General features: G+C 44.1%; 1 protein-coding gene across 15 annotated transcripts in view; it reads left to right on the top strand.

Moving 5' to 3' along the window:
* MCF2L (MCF.2 cell line derived transforming sequence like) overlaps positions 1-17,132 on the top strand; it is a 648,156-nt gene that overhangs the window by 142,671 nt on the left and 488,353 nt on the right. Inside the window, exon 1 of one of the 15 annotated variants that reach the window (XM_063953138.1) lies at positions 14,735-15,007. The exons of the other annotated variants lie outside the window; for them this stretch is intronic. Within the exon in view, the coding sequence (XP_063809208.1) occupies positions 14,956-15,007 (52 nt within the window). The 5' untranslated portion in view covers positions 14,735-14,955. Of the gene's footprint in view, positions 1-14,734; positions 15,008-17,132 lie in introns of those variants that run through there. 15 annotated transcript variants of the gene reach the window in all.

The raw sequence follows: 17,132 nt of genomic DNA, 5'->3' as shown, positions 1-17,132 counted from the left end.
TTTGGGTGGGTTATTTTGTTTCTGTGCAGGTTAAATACTGGCTGCTTTATTTTTACACTGCAAATTAGATTGCACATGTTATATCTGCCTCCCCTGCAGTGCACATGGGTGGTCATTCCGAGTTGTTCGCTCAGTAATTTTCTTCGCATCGCAGCGATTTTCCGCCAATTGCGCATGCGCAATGTTCGCACTGCGACTGCGCCAAGTAAATTTGCTATGCAGTTAGGAATTTTACTCACGGCATTACGAGGTTTTTTCTTCGTTCTGGTGTTCGTAATGTGATTGACAGGAAGTGGGTGTTTCTGGGCGGAAACTGGCCGTTTTATGGGAGTGTGTGAAAAAACGCTACCGTTTCTGGTAAAAACGCGGGAGTGGCTGGAGAAACGGAGGAGTGTCTGGGCGAACGCTGGGTGTGTTTGTGACGTCAAACCAGGAACGACAAGCACTGAACTGATCGCACTGGAAGAGTAAGTCTCGAGCTACTCAGAAACTGCACATAGAAGTCTTTTCGCAATATTGCGAATCTTTCGTTCGCAATTTTGATAAGCTAAGATTCACTCCCAGTAGGTGGCGGCTTAGCGTGTGCAATGCTGCTAAAAGCAGCTTGTGAGCGAACAACTCGGAATGAGGGCCCTGGTTTTGCCCAACTGCTAACAAAATTCCTGCTGCGATCAACTTGGAATTACCCCCATGGTCTTGCCCATTAGAGAAAAATGTTGCTGCTGTGATCAGGTCTGAGTTAGGCCCAATGTTTGTTATAAGGATAAATGCTAATATTTTGTTATAGTTGTAAACTTGGAAGCATGGCTTTATTAATAGCTGAGCTGGAAGCAGCTGAAAACAGCTGTTGGATTTGCTTCCTATGGCTTCATCAGTTTGTTTTCCACTGGTATTTTCAGCATGTGCAATACATCACTAAATCTGTGTTTCAGTAGAAGTATTAAGAAATGTACTAGAGGTAAGTGACTTTTGGGTTTGTTTCGTGTTTTTAGAGAAGCCTTATAGTACTTTCATATATTTTATTACTTTTGTCATCTGACACTTTTCGGATTTATTTGCTGATCTGTTTCCTCCAGATTCTATTCTGTAATCGCTCACTAGGTCCATTGATGAGCAATTAATGATCAAGAATTTTGTTTAGTATACACAGCACTACATTTAGTGAGGCATGTCTGATAACCTGGGAAGATACAAATACTTTTTCCTCAGTGAAAGCCAGTAGCCCAAATCGTTGTTACCTTAATGGGCTTCAGGGATACATGCTATGGTTTCTTGCACTTTGAGTTTTTACTTTGTGTGCTCAAACTCCACAGTAAGCAGCCAAACAGGAATCAAGTGTTGTGTATTCTCCGTGTATGCTCCATTTACAGTGGATTTGGATGCAACTCTATTGAAGTGCAGCAGTGTGTATAATAATTTCTTGTTTATTAGCTAGTCAGGCCTACTTTCCATCAATAGGTCTTGAGAATTCCGTGACAAAACTTACCTGATTAGTTATAACCGTAAGCTGCTGTTGTGGGATGGTGTACAATAATTGAAAGACAAATATGTGCTTATTTTATTGCTGTGGAAGTTAGCCTTACAATCCACTTTTAAAGGGATTTATAGAAGTTTGAGGAAAGTATATAGAATATCGAAAATATAGATGTGACAGGCTAGATTATTGAGTACTGCAGTGGTGGCAGCCTTGATTCTTGTCCCTGCTGCCAGTAGTGTTCAGGGGTTTGTCCCGCTCAAAACAGTGGGCCTTATTCAGGTTTGTTAACAAACCAAAAAAGCTAGCAATTGGGCAAAACCATGTTGCACTGCAGGTGGGGTAGATGTAACATGTGCAGAGACCGTTAAGGTGCATACACACTGTACGATCCTGCCTAAAGGCCGATTTTGACTTTGTGATTACCCTTGAACTCCCCGGAGCTTAGAAACACCGATATTGACTATACACACGGTGCAATTTTGGCTATGTCCAATTTGACTATATACAATTTTGACTAGAAACTAGACTTTCTAGTCAAAATTGACCTGCCTGCACAGTCTATTTTTTATTGCGATACTGACCCTGCGGGAGCGCGCATCGGCATCGCAAGCTGTGTACACACGGTGCGATATGTACTATGTTTTCTACCGATATGGACTATATTGTCCATATCTGTAGTTCAAATCACACCGTGTTTATGCACCTTTAGACTTGGGTGGGGTGTGCTCAAACTGAAATCTAAATTGCAGTGTAGAAATTAAGCAGCATACCCTGCATAGAAACAATATAACCTACCCAAATCTTCGATCTCTCTGCACGTTACATCTGCCCCACCTGCATTGCAACATGGTTTTGTCCTGTTGTTTAACTGTTTTGGTTTGCTAACAAACCTGAATAACCCCTAGTGTACAGAAAGCAATTTGCAATCTCTGATTTATTAGAGTTGCTTTTTAATCTTTGCTTGCTGGGACAGTGTATTCAAAAAGAGCTTAATACAGCAGCAAAAATCTCCCTTAATTGATGCCCTGCAGGAAGCTACTGCACATGCATCGTTGTCGTGCTATGCATGTGCCTCAGTCCAGCTGCTGTAGAGGGATCTGAAGATACATGTTTTGCAAAATATGCTACTGCGGCTAATAGAGCTAGGACAGTTGAGCTAGATCGCAGTGGTTGTTGAGAATAATGGGGACTGCTGTCTGCAGCATTGGTCTTAAAATGATACAACCTCCATCTGCTTATTCTTCTTGACCTCTCTGCTGCTTTTGACACTATAGAACACCCTCCCCTTCTGCAAATCCTTCACTCTCTTGGACTGCGTGATACTGCCTTCTCCTGGCTGTCCTCCTACCTCTCTGATTGTTCCTTCTCTGTCTCCTCTCATGACACTACCTCTCCCACTTCCACTAACTGTTGGTGTCCCCCAAGGTTCTGTTCTTTTCACTCTCTATACGTCCTCTTTAGGTGAACTCATTAGTTCTTTTAACTTCCAATATCACCTCTGTGCTGATGACACTCAAATCTACCTTTCCTCCCCTGATCTCTCCCTGGCTCTCCTCACTCGTACCTCCAAGTGTCTCTCTGCTATCTCTTCCCGGATGTCCCAGCGCTTTCTTAAACTCAACATGTCCAAGACTGAGTTGATCATCTTCCCACCCTTCCGCACAACCTCACCTCCCACAATCTTATTATCCATTGATGGCACGACTATCTCCTCTAGCTCCCAAGTACGCTGTCTTGGCTTAATCCTTGACTCCTCCCTCTCCTTCAAACCACACATTCAGCACCTCTCACAAACCTGCCATTTTCATCTCAAATATTTCCAGGATCAGACCCTTTCTCACCCAGGATGCCAACAAGACCATTATCCACTCACTGATCATTTCCAGATTGGAATACTGTAATCTCCTCCTGACTGGCCTCCCTGACAATTACCTCTCTCCACTCCAGTCTATCCTCATTGCTGCAGCCCGGCTCATCTTCCTCACCAAACGCACTACATCCACCTCCTCTCTCCTACAAGCCCTTCGCTGGCTTCGCTTCCCTTTTAGAATCCAGTTCAAACTTCTCACACTCACTTACAAAACACTCACCCACTCCTCTCCCATTTACATCTCTGACCTTATCTCCCTTTACTCTCCCACCCTTCCTCTTCGCTCTGCTAATGCACACCGACTCTCCTGTCTTCTGATTATTTCCTTCCACTCCTATCTCCAAGATTTTTCACGTGCCGCTTCCTTACTCTGGAATTCTTTACCTCTCCCCCTCAGACTCTCCACCTCTCTACAGAACTTCAAACGAGCTCTTAAGACCCACTTCTTTACCACACCCAGCCAGATCTCATCCTAACCCTCTGTTCCATGCTCGGTCTACCCCATCTGTGTCACCCCTGTCTGTCTGCTCCTCCCCTTTAAAATGTAAGCTCTCACAAGTAGGGCCCTCTTCCCTCATGTGCTTATCCTTTTCTTACTTTAATAATCCTCAACTGCCCAAATCCTGCAGTTTTTGGTCACCTTGATACTTATCTCAGTGTCATCTGCTGATGTAGTTATATTTAGTTACCCTGTACTTGTCCTATATTGTCTTCAACTGTAAATCACTGTTTTCCTGTTTTGATTATGTCCATATGTACTCCATAATTGGGCGCTGCAGAACCCTTGTGGCTCCAAATAAATAAAGGATAATAATAATACTTAAATGCCATTTCCACAATTATTTTCAGCTTCTTAACCACTTAACTATTTTCCAAAAGCCGCTTAGAAATTGTGATTTTATTTGTATGATTGAATTAGATTAAGAACATTTATTTAGTTTGCCCAATGCAATTTTTTATTTATTTAAAAAATAAATAAATTTGGCACACAAACATCAATGGTCAGAACATTGCGGCCATCGATGAGCATAACATCATGACCATTGCAACTTCAGTTCTCAGCACTTGATTCTTTCTACAGCTCCTTTGGGAAGGTGAGGGCTGCTTTTTTTTTTTTTACATATCCCCAGCGGCTGCTAATATCTGCAGCCACTGGGTGGGGGGTGCTGCCGGGCTGACCGATCACCAGTGATGGACATCGCATCAGGCACTGGGAGGAAGGGGGTGGGGTCAGGAAGCAGAGAGACCGGAAGCACAGGGAGATTTCTGACAGATTGCATCAGATGCGACCATGTCAGGGAAAAGCCAATATTTTTGAGTCCAAGCAGGAGATGGGAGATTATGCCCATAGTCAAGGTAAAACCATTTCAAATGATGGAAGCAGTCTTTGAACCTTGTAATAGTATGTATGTGTGTGTATGTAGGAGTATATGAGGAAAGGACTAGTGCTAATTAGTGGAAAATTGATATTTTTTTAATGATTTTTATTATCATTTTTAATAAACAGCTATACAATAAAATGATATACATAATTCCATTGCGCTAAAACATTGTAAATAGTAATATCAGCATGGTACTCAGAAAACAAAAATAAACAAAACAAAAAGTCTAAGCAGATGGCCCCTAGGAAGGGGATGTAGTTAATATCCCGGCGGTCAGGATCCCGGCGGTCAGAATGCTGACAACTGCGCCAGGGAGTCGATGGAAATAGGGTATGAAGCTTAGACGGTTCCAGGTACCATCATCCTAATGGTTGACCATCCCTTGTCATCAATAGGAGCTAACAAAGAGGTCCACGCCACCACCCGGAGGGGAATAGAACCCGAAGCGTGACGAGCGGACACGCTGCGCTCGCCGCCTGGATCCCGGCTGTTGGGCTCCCGGCGTCTGTCTCCTGACCGGCAGGATCCTGTACTGATCCCTTTTAAGGACCACCATTTAACTAAGTCTATTGCAAAAGTTGGAACATCGGTAATTAGTCTGGTAAAAGAGAGAGTAGAGCTTAGTGATGAAAATGCAAGATATTTTATTAGGTGTAGGACACCAAATAAAGGAAAATTTAGCAGTGAGCATTTATTGTGCTTGTGATGGAATGCAAAGAGCCAAAGGTTCACATTTAGGGTCCGATTCTGACCCTGACGCTGATGTGCTATTATTGCTATGAAGCAATTTCTGCACATCTGTGCATGCGTGTACGTCGGTACGTGCATGTGCAAGGTCTTAAGCTGCGTTCTCTTCAGAACACAGTTTAAGACCTGGAGGGGGGCTGGATTGGGGCATCGATATCACATTTTGTGCGCGTTGATGCTCCGTTTTAGGGTCTTCCGGAGCAGGCGGCGGCTGCAAGACGTCACACGCAGCCACTGCGACCCTTAACATGGCGGGTAGCTGTCTGCCTTCGCAGGTAGGCTGCACAGGCAGAGGGCTACTCTAAACATGCAAAAGCATCCCCGCCGTGCGATGCTCTTGCATGTATGTGGGGGCAGTTTGAATCCGGCATGCGGGGCCGACCGCCCCGTACACCCACAGCGACGCGCCAATATATCTGTAGATATATTGGCCGTTGGCTGTGCTGCGCGGCCGACGCGATACGTGTGCGAACGACGGAGTTCACAGACGTATTGGCCGTACACACTGGCCGACGGTCCCGCGATATATCGGCCGTTCAAGAGAACGGCCGATATATCGACCAGTGTGTACAGGCCTTAAGACAGATGCGTCTATGTGGAAGACTACAAAAGATGATACAACAGATGATGATACAGTATATTCAAATACTGCGTATGATGATCAGTCACAGAGTTTTAGTTCAGAGGATGCTTACCTACATGTGCCTATAGCACGGTCTCATCAGTGCTACTTCAGGTTTGCCATCCTTCAGGAACATTTTCAGTTCCAAGCCTTGCCCTTTGGGCTAGCAACAGCACCCAGGGTGTTTACCAAGATTATGGTGGTTATGGCAGCTTGTCTCCGCAAGCAGGGGATAAGAATATTCCCATACCTCGACGACCTATTAATCCTAGCACATTCGCAGGAGTTACTTTTGAGCCATCTTCAACAGACAATAGTTTGTTTACAGAGACATGGGTGGCTCATAAATTGGGAAAAGTCATCTCTGAATCCGTCACAGCGGATGGTTCATTTGGGGGCCATATTGGATTCAGACCTACGGAAAGTCCTCTTACCAGAGAAAAAGATAGTCAAGGTGCAGGTCATGACTCAGGAAGCGTTGCACGCCCAGACAATGTCAGTCCATGCAGCAATGCGACTGTTGGGTCTGATGGTATCAACATTCGACATGGTGGAATATGCGCAATTCCACTCCAGACCTCTACAGCACCTTATTCTGACCAAATGGAACGGAAATTATCAGACGATAAAAAAACAGATAATAAAGGTTCCAGTAAACGTAAAAAGGTCTCTAGCGTGGTGGCTACAGACAGACCATTTAAACAAGGGGAGACCCTTTTGGATAAAAGAATGGCAAGTCCTGACAACAGATGCCAGTCTGCAAGGCTGGGGTGCGGTACTTGGAAGCCTTTGGTTCCAGGGAAAATGGACCGTAAGGGAAAGTCTCCTGCCAATAAATCTGTTGGAAATAAGGGCCATTTATATGGCTCTAGTTCAGGCAAAGGACAGTCTGCAAGGAAGACCGGTCCAGATTCGCTCAGACAATGCGACAGCAGTAGCGTACCTCAATCATCATGGAGGAACTCACAGCAAAAGATTGATGGAGGAAGTAACTCCCATTCTAAGATGGGCAGAACACCATCTCTCAGCATTGTCGGCAGTGTTTGTCCCAGGGTGTACTGAACTGGGAAGCGGATTTTCTCAGTCGACACACCATTCAGGAAACCGAATGGGCGTTACACCCAGAAGTGTTTCAGACACTAGTGAACAGATGGGGTCTACCAGAGATAGACCTCATGGCGTCTCGACTAAACAACAAAGTTCCGAGGTACGGATCGAGAACAAAGGATCCAGGAGCGGTCCTTGTAGATGCACTGTCTACATCTGTTCCCTCCAATATCTCTTGTTACCCAGAGAAGTGAGAAAAATAAAGCAAGCAAAGGGAGCAATAATTCTAATAGCTCCAGCTTGGCCAAGAAGGCATTGGTACACAGATCTGAGAATGTCTGTGGAAGCACCGATACTGCTCCCTCAACGTCCAGATCTGCTAATGCAGGGTCCTTGTTGTCACAGTCATCTGGATCGTCTGTCTTTGACGGCATGGCTGGTGAAACCTCTATCTTAGAAGCTAGAGGATTTTCAAAACAAGTAATCCAAACTATGCTTAGAGCAAGAAAGCCTTCTTCAGCTCGTGTGTATCATAGAATATGGCAAGCCTATATTCATTGGTGTACTGAAAAAAGTTTGAATCCAAGATCTTTTAAAGTATCCAGGATTTTGGATTTCCTTCAAGCAGAATTGGATAAAGGTTTGAAAGTAGCTTCCTTGAGAGTTCAAGTATCGGCGTTAACTGTATGGTTTCAGCGAAAGATTGCTGATTTACAGGATGTACGTACTTTCTTTCAGGGAGTTGTACATATTCAACCTCCATTTGTTCCTCCTGCAGCTCCCTGGGATTTGAATTTAGTTCTTAAGTTCCTCCATGGACCTCCGTTTGAACCACTTAAGAGAGCAGATCTTAAATGGTTAACTGCTAAAGTACTTTTTCTACTGGCAATGGTGTCAGCCAGAAGAGTGTCAGATTTAGGAGCATTATCGTGTAAGTCTCCTTTCCTAAGTTTTTTTCCAGACAGAGCAGTTCTCAGAACTAGATCTGGTTATCTTCCGATGGTGGTTTCAAAGTTTCACCTTAATGAAGAGATTGTAGTCCCAGCTTTTCAGGTATCGGGACTTTCTGCGGGAGAAGCGTCGCTGGACGTAGTCTGAGCATTAAGAATCTACATAGATCGCACTAGTGCCATCAGAAAAACAGATTTTCTCTTCATCCTCTACGGATTTCATAGAAGAGGATGGCCTGCTAGTAAACAGACGCTGGCAAGATGGCTCCGAATGGTAATATCAGAAGCTTATTCTCATACAGATCTCCCTACTCCGGCTAATGTCTCTGCTCACTCTACACGTAAGGTAGGTCCTTCATGGGCAGCACAAAAGGGTGCTTCAGCAGAACAGATTTGTAAGGCAGCCACATGGTCTTCCCATAAACACATTCATCAGACATTATGCCTTGGATACTTTTGCCTCTCATGACGCAGACTTCGGGCAAAAGGTCCTCCTGTGTAATCAGGAGCGTCCCCACCACTAAAACTGGCTTTGGGAATCCCAATGTTATCCTGTGGATAATCCTGTGGACCCAGCCAGAGAAATAGACGTTATTGTAAGAATTTACCGTTGATAACGTAATTTCTCTTATGTCCACAGGTATCCACAGGGGTCCCACCCTGACGCACCTGATTTGAGGATCTTGACAATCACTAAACCTCTTCCCTCTTGTATGGAAGGGTGTGCATGTGTGTTCTTATCTCCTAAATAGGTTTCTACCTGATGCTCCTGCCTAATCGCTGTGGAAAGAACTGATTTGACTGAGTCATTGTGCCGGATTATATGGTGAAGCCCCGATGCATCCTGGGAGGCCAGAAAGCTCGTGACCATTTGGTGCCATTTCCGCTGTCGCTTCGGCATATCCCAATGTTATCCTGTGGACATAAGAGAAATGACGTTATCAACGGTAAGTTCTTACCAAAACGTCTATTTACACCTAAATCCCGGATCCAGCCTGGGAAACTGAACACGGGTTTCAAGCCGTGTCACAGTGGCTTGAACCTTGTTTACATTACAGGCTGGACCTGGGATATTGCCAGGGCATACCTCTGTTGGCACTTGGAGATGACATCATATCTAAGCGCTGGGATTGCGCCTCTACTTATGCAGTGAACAGGGTCAGCGGTGAGGTTACTTTCGGTCAACCGCTGACCACAAAGGTGAACAGTGGTCAGCGGTGAGGTTACTTTCGGTCAACCGCTGACCACAAAGTTCCCACCATTGGTTATAATGGAGCGCATAGGCGCTACATTGTATCACTGCCGTGTGCTGCCTGACATACACTACAGGAGCACACAGCCAATCAGGAGGGTGCCACGACATGGCGCTCCCTGATTGGCTGAAGGAACCCTCTTAGACAGAAGTCAGGGGGGGTTCCTGGCAGTCGGGGAAAGGGGTTCCATGTGAAAACATGGGGCCCCTTTCAGTGCGTGGTCGGGTGTCCGTTTTTTTATTTTGCAAAGTACGTGGATTACAAATAGAACAGAAGAGGACCGATCTACACTGGATTATGTGAGTATAATTTTTCCAACAGGTACCCCATGGATTCTACATGGAGAAGAGGACCGACCCTCGTGTGAACATAGGTAAGTATGTATGTTTGGAGGTGTGGATGTATGAATTAAACTTTTACTTTCAAGGTGTGTGTCTTCTGTTTTTATTGGGGTATTTTTTTAGTAGTAGTACTACTACAGGTACCAGCGGGCCCGGTTTTCCACCACATGCTGGTACTTGTGGTTCTCCAAGTACCAGCTTGCGGGGGAGGCTTGCTGGGACTTGTAGTACTGCTACTAAAAACAATATTCAAATTTTGACAAAAAGGCTATAAGCCCCCCATCCGCCGCCCTTGGATGGGGGGGACAGCCTCGGGCTTCACCCCTGGCCCTTGATTGAAGGGGCCCCCACTCCTCCAGGGTACCCCGGCCAGGGGTGACTAGTTGGGTATGTAATGCCAGGGCCGCAGGGACCAATATAAAAGTGTCCCCCGGCTGTGGCATTATGTATCTGGCTAGTGGAGCCCGGTGCTGGTTTCAGAAATACGGGGGACCCCTACGCTTTTTGTCCCCCGTATTTTTGGAACCAGGACCAGGCGCAGAGCCCGGTGCTGGTTGATTAAATATGGGGGATCCCTGGTCAATTTTTTCCCCATATTTTTTCAACCAGGACCGGCTCAAAGAGCCCAAGGCTGGTTTTGCTTAGGAGGGGGGGACCCCACGCATTTTTTTTGTGGCAAATTTAACACTTTCCCACCCCTTCCCACTGATAAACATGCATGGATCTCATGGATCCGTGCATGCCTATCAGAACACGGTAAAAAAAAGCAGGTCTGTTTTATTTAAGCACTTTTTCACGATTGGTATATTTTCACGGCAGTGTTTGGCTATTGTCGGCAGTGTTTGTGAATTACACTTTTTAGTAAGTGACCGAGTTCTACCAAATTACAGGCGTATTTGACCGATGGTGTATTCATTCGTATTTTTTTACTTGGACTTCCAAAAAAATACGAATGCCCTCATCACTGCCGTGATTTGAGTTTAGTAAATTCCCGAGATGACACTTTGAAAAAAAAAACCCATCTCGGTCAAAATCGGGACCTTAGTAAATATACTATATGGAGTAGGTGCATTATAGAAGCTGCATAAAGTGTATATACCTTAGCCCTAATTGGGCTGGAACCACTGAACATTTCCTAGAAGCAACTATCTCTGCAGCCACTGATTGGGGGGGGGGGGGAGGGGTGCCAGCTGGCTGCTCGATCAACAGTGATTGGCAGGACGGCAGGCACTGAGGGAGGAAACTAGGAAGCAGAGGTCCATCTGAGAATGGCTGCTGCTGAAAGATCATGTGAGAGACTTTAAAAAGGGTAGTTGAATTTGAGTTGTACATTTTCTCAAACGAACATCAGCCCCAGGGCCAGATAGTTTTGCTGCTCCCTATTATAAAGCCTTTATGACTTCCCTGGCTCAACGTTTGTTGGCTTGTTCATCTCTCTACATTAGATAAGAAGCTTGATGGGACTTGTCCAAGGAATATGCTGCACTATATAAGGAACTGTAATAATAATAATAATAATAATAATAAAAATGCTGAAACAGTAGTTATTCCAAAATTTGGCACTGGCCTTCCCACGCTGATAGTTATAGACTGATAATTCTCTTAAATGTACAGTAGTTTTCAAGTTATTTCAGAAAATTCTAGAAGTTAGATTGTTATCTGACATTATTTGACTGACCATGTGGGCCTCGTTCCCAACCAGCATGTGCCTGACAATGCAAGGAGAATAACACATCTAATTGCAAAGTTTACTTTCTGTACAACAAGGGCTATGATGGTGGCCCTTGTTATACAGAAAGTCTTTTATAGAGTGGCCTTGCCATTTATACAACAAATGCTGGTGAGTATGAGGATTCGGGAAGCATAGAGTAGTGGCAGCATTGTACCACAACCCTGCTGCATCAGTGCTTGCTATTGAGTTTGTAGCCAATGCTTTCCAGACCACCAATGGCAACAGTCAGGATTGCTCATGATATTTGTACTCCTGATGGAACACGTCATATAAGTAATAACCCTGACATTTTGGAAATTACGGTTGGCAACTGTGGTCATAACATTGCCCTGCACGCTAATGATGTTCTTCTCACCTTCTCCATGTGCCACATTTGGCTTCCAAACTTACCTAAGATAGAGTAAAATACTGAGATTATACCCTTAAACCTATCCACAGACACTTTGCAAGCCATCAAACTTAACTTTGACTTCCATTGGCAACCTCAAAAACTCCTATATCTCAGGATGTGTCTCACCAAGTCGTATACCAGGTTACATGCTACCAACTTTTCTGGTCTTGTTAACTTAAAGATAGACCTTTCCTAATGGAAACAGCAAATTATCTCCTTGTTTGACCACATGGCTGTGGTTAAAATTGCTATAGTCCCCAAGCTTTTGCATCTGTGGCAAACCTTTCTGATCCCTGTTATTTTCATCGTACTTAAAAATCTCCTGCAGGCTATCTCATTGTTTATATGGTCGTGTTGGAAACCCAGAGTGAAATTATGAATGTTCTTTAAATCCACATACACAGAGAGCTTGATGTTCCCAATCTCATTAAATATTATCAAGAAACTCACGTAGCTTAATGTGTCCTTTGATATTCTCCCTCATTACTACCTTTGTACGTCATTTGAGGCTGACTTGCTTGACATGTTTTCTCCCTCCTCAATACTGTGGATTGCCCCCCACCGTCACCCTAGTGATTTGACCTTAATACTGATGGTGAAATTTTGAGACTCGTACTCACAGCTACAGTTATAGTATTTGGGCTTTATTCAGGTTTGTTAGCAAACCAAAAAAGTTATCAATTGTGCAAAACCATGTGCAGTGCAGGTGGGGCAGATGTAACGTGCAGAGAGAGTTAGATTTGGGTGGTTGAAATTTAAATTGACAGAAAAATATCAACTATTTTATTCACTTACACTATTATCCAGATAAATGTTTATTCATTAAAATAATTAAAATTTAACAGCCTGGTCTGAACTATTTATTCCTCTTATTCTTATCTGTTTCACCCTATTTTGTCACAACAGGGGCCATTTTGTAAGATAACTACAGTATACCACTCTTGGGTGTGCCATCACGCTTTATATGCGTACACCTTGGGTGGTTGAGCCAGTGCACACCATGACGTGTATATCAGAGTGTAACCGCACACCCAAGAGTGGTATATCTCTTGGTATCCGGACTCCAGGTCGACAACAAAAAGGTCAACACACCTTAGGTCGACACCAATTGGTCGACACACCTTAGGTCGACATGGACAAAAGGTCGACAGGAACAAGGTCGACATGGAAAAAGGTCGACATGAGTTTTTTATGTTTTTTTTTCTTTTTTGGAACCTTTCATACTTAACGATGCACGTGGACTACGATTGGAACGGTAATCTGTGCTGAGCGAAGCGGAGCGAAGGCACCATGCCCGAAGCATGGCGAGCGAAGCGGTGCACTAATTGGGGTTCCCGGTCACTCTCCGAAGAAAACGACACCAAAAAAACATAAAAAAATCATGTCGACCTTTTGTCCATGTCGACCTTTTGTCCATGTCGACCTAAGGTGTGTCGACCAATTGGTGTCGACCTAAGGTGTGTCGACCTTTTTGTTGTCGACCCTGAGTCCCAGACCCATATCTCTTATAGGGATCAAATAGGGTTGAGGTTACCAGAAGGTAAAAAAGGGCAGATTAGATTGGAGATTGGTTCTTATCTGCCGTCAAATTATTCAGTTGCATTCCTTAGCAAATACACATCAGACACCCTGCACTAGGCTAAACTGGTGCTGTATTTAAAGGTTTAGATTGAGCCAAATCCATATCCCTCCACTGATTACCCCTGTATTTCTGCTGATAAGGATCAGCTAGTACAGTATGGTATATTTAGCATTTTGTTACTAGGGGAGAATTATTGTATAGGTACCACTTAACTATGGAATGAAAACATACATTTTTATGTATTCATTACCAGTTATCTAATTAGCACACACACATTCTGCAGTGCTTTACAGAGAATATTTAGTCCCTGCTACAATGGAGTTTAGAATCTAGAGGCCTGAATCAGAGATGACTGCTGTCCTCATCGCTGATGCTCAGGGAGGAACTGGGGCCACTTTTCAGCCTGGCATCCACGCGTACATGAAAGGGGCGCGTGGACACTGCTCACAGGGGGGTGCCACGAGCCAGGGGGGCTTGGACTCGCGGCATGCCCCCTTATTTCTTTACAGCGGGGGGGATGGGGGCGGGCAGACCAGAGAGCTGGAAGTTGCACTGCGCATGGCCTTCCTGGCTCCCTCTGCATCCACCCCGGCCCACCAGACCATCGTCCCATCTGGCATTTGCCAGAAGTGCCAGACGGGCAGTCTGGCCCTGCTGATGCTTGTTTGGATGCAGCAGCACTAAAAATGTATCCTAATGCTGTCCTCAGACGCCCCCTCACAGCGTCACAGATCAGAGTGCTGCGTCTCAGCTTACTCAGAATGAACGGCGGAACTGGGAAGCCGTGGCCAGGCCTTGTCCTCATTTTTATAAACACTGCCCTGTACCGCCCCCATCCTACCCCCAGACCTGCTGCAGCTTGAAGGCCCTCTGCAAGCTCGTAGCACCCGTTCTGCACATGCACAGAATGCACCCTAAGCATGTGCAGACTCCCTGCTAGAGGACTTGGTTTGCGTATAGGTCTGAATGACACCCTATAGTCCCTAACACAGGTGCACATGCAAATATACACATTAGGGTTAATATTTTTATTGAGAGCCAATTAACCTACTAGTATATTTTTTAAGTGTGCGAGGATACCGTAAAGGGACAATATGCTCATACTGTTCTTGATATGGTTAGGTTGCATTACGTTGCGTAGAAAACAATGACACTGTATAGATGACATCATAATTATTTTAAATGCCATTTCACTTTGGTCTTTTTTCTGTGATTTTGATTCTCTAACCCTTTACTCAGTCAGTAATGCTGAAACGGAAAACAGTTGCAATGGAGGGATGATGCATGATGGTGCAGAATAGTGTCATTGCGAACTTTTTAAGTGACCCTGACGCGATAGACTCATGGCTGTGCCTCCAATCGCAAATGACTCGTCAGTATTGCAAAGGAGGGAGAGAATGTATGCTCACTTACCACCTCCTTTTGTGTTAAGCTAGGACCTGGAGCTAATTGAAATGCAGTGCTAGGGAGCTCTGCCGTATTCGCTTCTGTAACTGAAGGAAGAAAATGCTTTCTGTGGAGCTTTTCTCTTGTCACAAGTGAAACATCGACAAATGCAGAGATGGCTATAGAAGAACTGATGCAGAGATTAAATGCGGTGTTTCAAAATACTGGTAGGAGGAACTGCCTGTTAATGTTCTTATTCCATTTGTAGCACATTAGCCATGCAAAGGTACTTTGAGATGCTGGATGTCATGCGAGGATTACACGGCTTTCTAGGGACAAATGTGTGCACATGGCACTGGTACATTGCAGTGCTGCAAGATTCTTGTACATAAGGCTTAAGAGTTTAGTGTGTATTTTTAGCATAGTATTGTATTTGTGTTGTCAATGTCATCGGAGGTCTTATGTTAAATAATCATTATTTAGCAAATTTCTACTGTTTGTGTATTCTGTTAGCAGTAGCAGGATTTTATTCTCTGGGTAGTTAGAGTGGCTCAGTATTGTGCATTTTCCTGCAGTGGCAATGAAAATCATTCCATTCTGTTTCTTGCTTGTGTCATATATCAAAATGTTGCAGCTTCGGTGCATACTGAGTGGATTTGAAACTGCAGCTTGAAGTGTGAAACGTTGGAACCATTGGAATAGCTATGCCATGCTAATGCTATGTGGGCAATACATTATGTTGTGTGAATGACCAGTCGCTGTGAAATATCTGTTACTAAGGCAATAATATGCTGACACATGAATAGTGAATAGAGAACAGAATGTTCTGTGCGGTGAATCAGAAATGGTATAATTAGCAAGGTGTATGGCTCGCTAAATCAGGCATTCACACAAAATCACTATGTTATGGTGTAAACGACTTTCTCACATTTTAAGTCCAGTATGTAGAGAAATGACCAGGAATTCTAATTATTTTTGCTTGAAATATATGTAGCCATTTAAGGGTAAAATACCTCGGAATGATGTGTACCGCATTTAATCCACACACATTGTAATAATGTTTCATATTGCTTTCATGACTCAGAAATCGTCAGATGGCTGCTTGCTACACATGCACAGTTGTTAAGAAGGATGGAGGCAGAAGAAATGATTGACTCACCAAGAGGTCACAAGCAGTGTGGGAGAAAGCACTCATCAACTTCAGAGTATTTCTATAGGAGTGAATGAACCTATGAAGTGGGTAGGAGAGGCACACACTCTTTCCCTACCTCTTTATTTTATAGCCAAAATCCTGGATTAGATAAAACAGAGAGTGATCTTTCTCATGCTAATATTAATTTTAATGTTATTATTCTTCTGATTATAGGGAAAAAACACCACTTTGACAGACATTGGGTGGGTGCCCTACTTTCTAGTATTTACTATTGACCCAGGGATGGCTCTACCATTAGGCAGCTTTAGGCAGCTGTCTAGGGCACTGGGATCTGGGGGGCGCCACAGAGTCTGTCTATAAAAAAAAACTAAGGATGTCTCTGAAAGAAACATCCTTGTTTTACTTGATGCAAATGGTGGCTGTGGAACATTTTCATCTGAAGGGCTGGGAAGTGGGGTATTGGTGGTGGTTATGGGCAGTAGGCTGAAGTTTTGCCTAGGGCACCGAAAAACCTTGCACCGGCCCTGTATTGACTTGAGCATAAGATAACCAGTGCTGAAAGTACCATTAAAAAATATGGTGGTGGTACGCAGCACCACCAGCCCACCACTGGGATATAATTTCTAAGGGGCATTTTTGTGTGTGGGATATAAAATGGTGTCAGTGGCATTACTGTGTGTAGTATAATATGTAATAGGCATTACGGTGTGTGGTATAATATGTAAGGCATTATGGTGTGGGACATAATGTGTAATGGGCATTACGTGTGTAGCATAATGTGTAACGGGTGTTACGGTGTCTGGCATAATGTGTAATGGGCGTTATGGTGTGTGGCATAACGTGTAATAACCATTACGGTGTGTGGCATAATGTGTAATGGGCGTTATGGTGTGTGGCATAACGTGTAATAACCATTACGGTGTGTGACATAATGTGTAATGGGCATTACGGTGTGTGGCATAATGTGGCCACTCCCCTAGTTTCATATGACCATGCCCCCTCATGACACATGACCACGCCCATTTTTACTATTCGTACCACTAACAAAAAATTTCTACTTGCACCACTGAGGATAACTGACATGTTTTTCTGTACTCTTCAGTGAGTTTTAGGTACATATAGTACAGATGTGAATACATTTGTTAGTACTTTTACAGCTGATTGAAACAATGCTCAATTCCTCCTGACAAGTGATGATT

Source organism: Pseudophryne corroboree, chromosome 2 (genome assembly GCF_028390025.1).
Source record: "Pseudophryne corroboree isolate aPseCor3 chromosome 2, aPseCor3.hap2, whole genome shotgun sequence".
Lineage (NCBI taxonomy): Eukaryota > Metazoa > Chordata > Amphibia > Anura > Myobatrachidae > Pseudophryne > Pseudophryne corroboree.
The sequence above is the reverse complement of the archived record's forward strand: the minus strand, read 5'-3'. Positions and strand labels throughout refer to the sequence as shown.